We start from the raw sequence: 10,612 nt of genomic DNA on the forward strand, positions 1-10,612 counted from the left end.
TGTCTAGAACAGAAAAGAAGTTTGTGAGGAACTTAGCTGCTCTTCCAGCAAGCACTTCTTTGCTTCCATTATTTAAGGATCTGGGGATTAGGAGGTTAAATGGTAAAGCAAGACTGCCTCCTCTTATTTTGGAGGCTCTTGTGGACTACCCCCGAGTTAGCCCAATATGTAGGAGTCTTTCAGGCTGTTCGTAAAGCAGATTGTTTTGCTATAGTACCCTTGCTTAGAATCATTAAGAAAGCATTTTATTTGTTAGGGTTACCTGAATTGTGGGACCGTCCAGAGTCTGCCAATTTCCCTTCAAATGATAATTTTGAAAAGTGTTACTGGGTGGCTATAGCAGCTGGTGAATTGGAGTTTAATGCCCATTCCAAACTATTGTATGATTTTATTGATTTTAAAAGTGAGAGCAGATACGAGGTGTTCTGGGACCATATTTTGGCTCCCATGGACAGGAAACTTTACTTTCAGTTTTTTGTAAGTGTCCCACCTTTAAGGGCATTTACTTTTAATCGGTCGGCTGGGGAAGCCACTGTTTGCCAGGCCTGCAACAACAAGAATAAGAGCCTATGCTACTTTTTATCTGCTTGTCCAGCATATATATATTGCTGCGTAGAAAGTGGCTAGCTCCTGTATGCAGACTTCTAGGTGTTCATAGTCACTCCGTTCCCTTTTGCATTCTTAGGACAGATCCGTGACCAATGTTCGCCATCTCTGTTGCAAAATTCCTTAGTGCAATGTGGCTAATCAGGAGGAATAGTATCTTCTCAAATAGTAAGATTTCAAGAGTCTGAGTAGTTGATTGTTGTATGTTGTTTTATTTTCAGATTGTTGTTTTTATTGTTTTCATTTATAGGATAGTTGTATCATCATTGTGTGCTTAAAGCACAGCAATGTTGCAAGACACATATCTTTTTGTATACTTGTATGTTTTATCTTTTCTCTTATTTGTATTTGTATTGTTGTGGATGTTAATGAAATTAAATGACAAAACACTTGCATTTATTTTCCATAGGACCTGATTCACCAAACAAGCGGTCATTTTGGTATTCCTATGACTTCATGGATTTGGTTGTTGACATTACTTTGACTTACCAGTGGTTTCCAAAGTTCATGTCAGTGAAATGGTGCACTGTGGTATTGGGCATTTATCTGTCCCCCTTTGCCTTACTTACTGAACTATAAATTTAAAAAAGGCTAAAAGTCAGTGTAAAGTATATAATTTTAGAGCTAGTTTCACTGTTGGGATTATCCTTTCTAATAATCCTTCTTTTTGGTGTTACCTGACTGTACTATTGGTGGCTATTTCTTCTCCCTATTTTTCTTTTACCCCAGTACTATTATTTTTCATCATTCTCCTCCTAGGAAGTCTTCAGCGAGTTATCTCCCATATTCCCAGCCTTCTTATGGTCTCTCGAAAGCATGCAGATGCTGTGGTGCGTTGCCTGAAAGAGCGGTGCCTTTTCTCGGCACAACAGTTAACAGAGATTGTGCGAACATGTCCTGGAATCCTGAAAGAGCAGCCTGATGAGTTGGAGCACAAGTTTCAGGTGAGGAGAAGACTGGCTCTGAGTTAAGTGCACACAGGGCCCAGGCACACCAGAGCAGCGTGACAGGAGACCATGGATGGGTGGTGCTTTGTGCTTCCACTGACACAATGGCTGAATTGCTAATGGAGATGCATTCATGAGATTGACAGTAACCACTAATAATAGCTCACTATAGAGGGTAAAATGTACAAACTTAAAATCAGCTTCACATAAAATATTGAGTTGAAAATGATACCCGCAGTCTAAAAAGTACCTGCTGATAGGCACTGATGTACTATCCACAACCACAAAAAAAATGGTTTTAGGACAATGTACTAATCCTAAACCTAGTACCAAAATTATTTGAAAAGTCTTAGCCCTTATTCCCGGTGGATGCTAATTTAAGTTGCCCGTTGTTAGTTCATACTGAGGAATCCATCCTGCTCACCATTCCATTTGGTCTCCTACGTAAAAACAGCAAGTGATGCCAGCGCTTTGATGAGATGGATTAACTGTCCGTGCATTTTTTCCCCATAAAACAATATTGTAGTCCTTGTCATAACATACCTTAAAGTTCCTGTTTAGCACCATAGTTGATGAGTCACAGCTATATTTGACACTGTCAGTAAGTGAAGTTTTTAGGTAAGTGCTATGTGCATTGAAAATGTCTATTATTCATCAGGTGACAAAGAGTTCATATCAGAAATATAAAGGTTTGTTTCTCTTAAATGTTGGAGCCCTTGCCCCATAGAAGATTGGCAAGTATGTGTGAGCTATTTTGTTACTTGAAAAAGATTTGAAAACCTGTTCCTATTAGCAATCTTCAGCTCTGCTCTGTTATGTGAAGGATCCAACTGTTGAGCAACCACCTTATGCTTTTTTCTGTCTCCATTCTCAGTATGCTCACTTTCGGCTTGGTGTCCGGCAGCAAGAGGTAGTGAAGTCTAGACTTTTCCACTTCAGTCTGTCTGAGCTGAAATATCGGCACTCTTTCTTGGAGCGCCTGGGACGATACCAAACCCCAGACAAAAAGGGGCAAACACAGATTTGCAACCCCAAGCTGAAGGAGGTGATTGGTGTGTCAGAGGATCTGTTTTTGTCCAAGGTTGCATTATCCACTCAAGAAGAGTTCCATATCTTCAAGAAGTTGCTGAACCGTGAAGAAGAGGAGCTGATGGAGGAGGAGGAAGATGAAGAAGTTTAGACTGGAGGGCAAGACACAGACTGTGATAGTTAGGTTCTTAACTAGACTCCTGGTGACCCCCAGTCAGCTGGAAAATAAAGTTGTTGGAAATTGTTGTGATTGGATTACTTAGTCTTACCAATACTTGAAACTTGTTGTTTTTTTAAGTTTGAAATGTTTGAGCAATAGTAAAAACACAGTTATCTTAATGACAGTCAATCTTCATAACAAAATTTAAAAAAAACAATACCACAAATAAGAAATATATATGAATTAGAAAAAGAGCATGCATATGTTAAGAGTAAACCATTATGCTTCAACAGAACTACCAGTTATTGTGCTATAGCTTTCTCAAGATGTATATATACAAAGGGGAGAGGAACTGAGGAAGAAAGGAGGCAATTGAGAACTATTAAATACGTAGTGTATTCTAACAGAGTAATACCTATATATTGCATATATAATAAAGTGCGTTGCTGTGATTACAAATTTTATATACATATATGTGTATGTGTGTGTGTATGTGTATATGTATGTGTATGTATATATATATATATATATATATATATATATATATATATATATATATGTATATATATATATGTTCAATGGCATGTGTAGCTGCAGATACACATGCTGTGTATATCCCGCCATCTAGTGTTGGGCTCGGAGTGTTACAAGCTGCTTTTCTTCGAAGAAGTCTTTTTTTTTGGGGAGTCACAGGATCAAGTGACTCCTCCTCTCGGTGATAGTGCGCATGGGCATCGACTCCTTTGTTAGATTGTTTTCTTTCTTCCGTCGGGTTCAGACGTGTTCCCTCTCACTCCAAGACTTTCGATTCGGAAACTCTATATTCACTTTCTCATACTGTTGGTATTGTTTTCAAATGCGTTTACATCTGCAATCAATCCGATAGTACCGTCGGGATCAAGAAAACACCTTTTTGGGCACTTGCGCCCTTCTTGGGCCTGTTCCGGTCTACTGCGCCATAGCCTGATGGATCGGACTCCATTCCGATTCTGTCTTCGGAGCCACGCAAAATTCCCTTATACCGACCAGCACTTGGTCTGTAATCTTTGCCTTTCTCCTGAACATTGTGAAGCTTGCCTTTCATTTCTATCGAAGAAGACACTGCGTGATCGAAGGGCAAGAAGACTCGAGATGGCGTTGAAACATACAGAGTCCACTGACACCTTAGAGGAGGAGGTGGCAGAGACGGCTGTTTCGATCCCAGATTCCGACTCCTAACAAGGAACAGAAGACGACAGCCAGCCAATCACAGTGGCACAGTATGTGAGTACACCTGCCCGTACACCCACTTTGAAAAAATAAAGCAAGGCCTTGGGTGCATCACTGCTGTCAAGCCATGGTTCCACCCGAAAAAAAGTAATTGCGACCGGCCCTGAGTTCAGTGCCGAAAAAGGCCAAAATACCCCATCAACAGGCCACTGTTTCGGTGCCGGAGTCAAGCAAGAAAATAAGAAGCTCAACCTCCGAACCGAGCCGATGCCTACAATCTTCAGATTCGAAATTAATGCATCCGGCTTCGGAGCTGAAAACATCCTTCTATACAGAAGAAACAGGGCTTTCAACCCGATTGAACCATATGCCCAAAATATCCATAGAACAATCCTCTAAGGGCACAAAAACAACCTCTCAACATCAGAGAGGAATGTGACATTCAACCAATTTTGGAGGATATGAACAGTAAGCAGGAAAGAATATAAATCCACAGAGACTGGGAACATTATTACACCTCTACAGACTCTACAGAAAGATAGCATTCCAAGAGACTCTTGATACTGCCCCACCACCAGCAAAAAATTCAAGCAAAAAGAGAAGCCATCACCTCTTCAGCTTTCTCCACCAGATTCACCGCAGCTTTCTTTCTCACACCACCTAATACCCCACCACCACTACCGTCACCATCACACTCCCATACTTATTCACAGGGAGACATGGTGAACCCATGTCTCCCTGTGAATGATGATTTGGATCCTATACCATCCAGTGATCCAGAACTCTACCCTACTAAATCATCACCACCAGAGGATAGTACGGTTTATACCCAAGTTATATCTAGGGCAGCTGCATAGCATGGGGTCCAAATGCATGCAGAACGTTTGAAGGAGGATTTTCTTTTTAATACACTATCCTCTACCCATAAACACTACCAGTGCCTACCAATGCTTCCTGGTATGCTTAGGCACGCAGCCAACATATTTAAAGAACCAGTTAAAGCTAGGGTTCTAACTCCAAGAATTGACAAGAAATATAAGCCTGCACCAACAGACCCAGTCTACATTACACACAACTGCCACCAGATTTTATTGTGGACAGTGCAGCCTGGAAACTTGCTAATAGTCAGTTTTCAGGGAATACCCCACCCCATGACAAATAAAGTAGAAAATTTGATGCTGTGGGGGACAGGGTGGCAACACAAGCAGCCAACCAATGGTGAATTTCCAATTCCCAGGCCCTGTTGGCAAGATACGACCGGGCATATTGGGATGAAATGCAATAATTATTGTAATACCTACCCATGGAACACCAAAAGAGGGCACAGCAAATTGTAGAAGGGGGACAGGCTATTACAAATAACCAGATTAGATCTGCTCTAGATGCAGCTGACACTGCAGCTCGAAATATTAATACTAGCATTACAATCAGACGAAATGCATGGTTAAGGTCCTCAGGTTTTAACCCTGAAATACAACAGGCAGTGCTTCTAATGCCATTCGATAAACAGCATCTCTTCAGACCAGAAGTAGACACTACCATTGAGAAACTCAGAAAGGACTCCGATACTGCAAAAGCCATGGGAACCCTTTATACCACACTTTTTTGGGGTTCGTTTCGGATACAGCAGTTTAGGTGGAGATTTTAAATCCCAAACTACAGAAGCTTCCACCTCCCATCCAAAACAAACAGCAGTATTATTCAAGAGGGTCATTTAGAGGTTCTTACAGAGGACAGAACTTCAGAGCCAGAGCAAAATTTACAGCCTCAAGAGTGCTACCAATCCCACTAAACAATGATTTCCCAAACATCCCACAATCCCATACGTCTCCTGTGGGAGGAAGGCTACAACAATTTCATTCTCACTGGCAGAACATCACCACAGATCAGTGGGTACTTTCAATTATCCGCAATGGTTATTGCCTAGACCTCACCTCTACTCCACCAAATATTCCCCCTCGTTCTCAAAGGGGCAATAGAAATGGTTCCCATCTCACAGCAAGGGAAAGGAGTATTCTCGCTATACTTCCTTATACCAAAAAAGGATGGTACTCTCAGACCCATTCTAGATCTCAGACCTCTAAATCCATATATCCTGTCAGAACATTTTCACATGGTTACTCTACAGGACGTCATTCCTCTACTACAAAAACACAATTACATGACCGTGTTAGATCTAAAGGACGCCTACTTCCACATTCCCATACATCCAGCTCACTACAAGTACCTAAGGTGTGAAATATCAGGCAACTGCTACCAATTCAGAGTACTACCCTTCGGGATAACAACAGTACCCAGTGTTCACAAAATGTCTAGCTGTAGTAGCGGCTTACCTCAGAAGACACCACATACATGTCTTCCCTTATCTAGACGATTGGTTAATAAAATCCAGCTACATTCTACAGTGTCAACAACACACACAATACACAATAGACTAGGGTACTACACACACTAACGTTCACAATCAGTTACCAGAAATCTCATCTTCAACCAGTGCAAATTCAACCTTATCTAGGTGCAATTCTCAATACTCAAACAGCATTAGCCTACCCAAATCCACAAAGGATACAGGCTTTTCAATACCTCATATCACAAGTCTAGGGCAATCAGACTTACACAGTACGATTTATCATGAAACTATTGGAATGATTGCATCATGTGTAGCAGTAGTACCACATGCAAGACTAAACATGAGACCACTGCAACAGTGTCTCTCACAACAATAGGCACAGGGTCAGTTACAGGATCTAGTGTTGTTAGACCAGCAAACGTACAAATCTCTGCAATGGTGGAATCACAACAACTTAACAAAGGGGCGGTCCTTTCAAGACCCAATGCCAGAGACCATAATCACAACAGATGCGTCAATGACAGGTTGGGGAGCCCATCTCAACAACCTAACCATACAAGGGGAATGGGGCTCAACACAATCAACTTACCACATAAACCACTTGGAATTATTAGCTGTGTTCTTAGCCATCAAAGCATTCCAACCTTAGATCATACACAAAATAATCCTAATAAGAACAGACAACAATGTATTATCTGAAGAAACAAGGAGTGACACATTCACCTCAATTGTCCCTTCTAGCTTAAACAATATGGAAATGAGCAATTCACAATCAGATTCACTTACTAGGGGAATGTATCCCAGGAATACACAACCAGCTAGCAGACCTTCTAAGCAGGACGCAGCAACAAATACACGAGTGGGAGGTTCACCCACAGGTACTTCAATATTACTTTCAAAGGTGGGGAACACCGAACATAGACCTTTTTGCAACAAGCGAAAAGGCAAAATGCCAAAACTTTGCATCAAGACACCCACACCCTCAGTCCAAGGGCAATGCCCTATGGATCAACTGGTCAGGGATATTTGCTTACGCTTTTCCCCCCTCTTCCGTTAATTCCATTGCTGGTCAACAAAATGCGTCACATGTCTCTCACCATGATACTCATAGCTCCCACGTGGGCACGCTAACACTGGTACACAACACTCCTGGATCTGTCAGTAGTGCCCCATCACAAACGTCCAATCAGACCAGATCTGTTAACTCAGAACAAAGGTCAAATCAGGCACCCCAATCCCAGTGTACTCAATTTAGCAATTTGGCACCTGAAGTCATAGAGTTTGGATATTTACAGCTTCCATTAGAATGTATGAACATTCTAAAACAAGCACGTAAACCAACAACCAGTCAATGCTATGCAAATAAGTGGAAATGGTTTGTATACTACTGCCAACCTAAAAGTATAGATCCACCTAAAGTGTCAGTACAAGATATTGTTGCTATTTGTATATTTACAAAAAGCAAACCTTGCTCTTTCCTCTATTAAAATTAATTTAACAGCCATATCAGCATACCTACAAACCATACAACATACTTCTCTCTTTAGAGTTCCTGTCATAAAAGCATTTATGAAAGGACTTAAACTCATTATTCCACCCAGAACTCCACCAGTTCCAGCATGGAATCTTAGTATTGTACTCACAAGACTAATGGGCCCATTATTCGAACCCATGCACTCTTGTGCTATTCAATTTCTCACATGGAAGATCGCTTTCTTAGTAGCAATTACTTCATTAAGAAGAGTAAGTGAAATTCAAGCATTTACTCAAGAGGAACCGTTCTTCCAAGTACACAAACACAAAGTTGCACTTAGGACAAACCCCAAATTCTTATCTAAAGTGGTTTCAGCTTTTCACATTAATCAGTCAGTGGAATTGCCAGTCTTCTTTCCACAGCCAGACTCTACTGCTGAAAGAGCTCTGCACACTTTTGACCTTAAGAGAGCTCTTATGTACTACGTAGACAGAACAAAAGATTTTAGGAAAACAAATCCATTTTTTGTTGCTTTCCAACAATCTCATCAAGGTAATCCCATTTCAAAACAAGGATTAGCTAGATGGATTGTGAGATGTATTCAAACATGTTACCTTAAGGCAAAAAGGCAACTATTAATAACTCCAAAAGCACATTCCAAAAAGAGTACCTCTACGTCATTCCTAGGAAATATACCAATGGCAGATATATGCAAAGCTGCCACATGGTCCACACCACATACTTTCACAAAGCATTACTGTGTGGATGTTTTATCTAGACAACAAGCCACTGTTGGACAAGCAGTGCTTAAAACACTATTTGAAACCACCTTATCTCCTACAGGCTAAACACTGCTTATTTGGGAGGAGAACTGCTTTTTAGCCTATGCACAGCATGTGTATCTACAGCTACAAGTGCCATTGAACGGAAAATGTCACTTACCTAGTATACATCTGTTTGTGGCTTGTAGTGCTGCAGATTCACATGTGCCCTCCCCGGGAGCCTGTAGTCGTTGTAATACTCATTTGTACATTAGTGTGTGTGTGTGTGTATATATATATATATATATATATATTTGCATGGACATCTTGGTTACTTCTTATATGTCTATAGTTGTGCATACACAATCTTTCACTCCTTACTTCACCCTTCTGCGGGAAAACAATCTAACAAAGGACTTGATGCCAATGCGCACTATCACCGAGAGGAGAAGTCACTCTGTCTCGTGACTTGAAAAAAAAGACTTCCTTGCAGAAAAACAACTTGTAACACTCCGATCCCAACACTACATGGCAGGATATGCACAGCATGTGAATCTGCAGCTCTACATGCCACGAACAGATGTACACTAGGTAAGTGACATTTTCCATATATATATATATATATATTCACTGAAAAAAACTAAAGGTTATGGGGATGTTATAGTTAGGTTCATATTTTACACACACAAAATTCCATAGAAATTCAGCAGTTATAGTTATGTCAAGTAACTATAACTCATGCCCTAAGGTAACTAAAACTCGCTCTCCCGCCATGCAGTTTTTTCAAAAATAATTTCACTGCAAATGTTGTAGGGATATATCAATGATGTCATAGAAGATGTCATAAATGATGTAATATGTGGGGTATTTAGCAGTGCATGGCAAGGGCTCAAGTTATAGTAATAGTAGGGCACGTATTATAGTTACTTGAGATTACAATAACTGCTGAATTTCTCTGGTTTTGTTTGTGTCAAATCTGAATCTAACTAATAACGTCCCAGTAAAATTTGGTTTTATGACTGAATTTTCAAGTGTATTCGATTTTATTTCATAACTACAAAATCCTTGTAAGCTGTGATTTATTTTTTTTCAGTGAATTTCTAAGTTCTACGAATGCTGTTTCCTAACTATAACATCCCTGTAGCCTTGGTTTATTTTTAGTGAATTTCACAGTTTTTTAATATAAATTGTACTATGATTTGACCCATAAATTCAATTTACTACTATACATATTCACAAGTTTATAAATACATTTTAGTCACACATTCATTCTTATTAAATAAGTAAGGTAAAGTAACGTATGTAGTCTTTCTATAAATGCAATGCACCAAGTATTTCTTTTTTTTAAATGAATTTTATGTATCACTGGATCTGTCGCAAATCCTCAGACAAATAAGGGGTTTGCTGGTTATATTGCACACATTCAAAACTAAAACAGCACATTTAATCCAAACATACGGTATTGCAATGTCTACAAGTGTATCACTGCCTGTGTGTGGGTGTTTGAGTGGCTATATGGGTGTGTGAGTGGCTATGTGGGTCTGTGAAATGGTGTATGAGTGGTTGTGTGGGTGTATGAGTGTTTGGATGTGTGAGTGGGTTTGAGTGTGTGGGTGTGTGAGTAGTCTGTGTGTGTGTGTGTGCGAGTGGTTGTGTGAGTAGGTGTGTGGGTCTGTCAGTGGGTGTATGTTTTTTTTTTCTTTTTTTGAATTAATCTGAGAGGGTCCGGGTGGCTCCATGGATCTTCGGATGCTAAAAAAAAAAAAAAAAAAAACATTTCTTATCCTTGAGGGTTCCCTCACAGACCCCTTCCGTCAGTCTCCTGGGGTCAGAGTACCTCTACCGTGGCACCTCCCATCACTTTCAAATGTTATTTTCCCTTCTATGAACTGTATCCCGAAGAACTGCATGCACAAAGAATTTCCTAATTGCGACTAGTCCCAACAAGGCCTTTTAAGAAATGCAGTTACCACTGACTCAGTACAGGTGGTAACCATGTTCAAACTATAAAAGACCCCCAGAATGCATCTGACTCTCACAGTGGCAGAATTATACATTCTGGCAAGGAGGATAAGG

At 40.3% G+C, this 10,612-nt stretch overlaps 1 protein-coding gene across 2 annotated transcripts in view; it reads left to right on the forward strand.

The window, feature by feature from the left end:
- Positions 1–9,989, forward strand: part of MTERF4 (mitochondrial transcription termination factor 4) — a 233,187-nt gene extending 223,198 nt beyond the window's left edge. For both annotated transcript variants that reach the window (XM_069213661.1, XM_069213660.1), the window contains 2 exons: positions 1,366–1,550; positions 2,428–9,989. In XM_069213661.1, coding sequence (XP_069069762.1) covers positions 1,366–1,550; positions 2,428–2,733 — 491 coding nt within the window. In that variant the 3' untranslated portion in view covers positions 2,734–9,989. The remainder of the gene's footprint in view (positions 1–1,365; positions 1,551–2,427) is intronic.
- Positions 9,990–10,612: the final 623 nt, after the last annotated feature.

The sequence above is a fragment of the Pleurodeles waltl genome, chromosome 11, assembly GCF_031143425.1.
Source record: "Pleurodeles waltl isolate 20211129_DDA chromosome 11, aPleWal1.hap1.20221129, whole genome shotgun sequence".
Classification (NCBI taxonomy): domain Eukaryota; kingdom Metazoa; phylum Chordata; class Amphibia; order Caudata; family Salamandridae; genus Pleurodeles; species Pleurodeles waltl.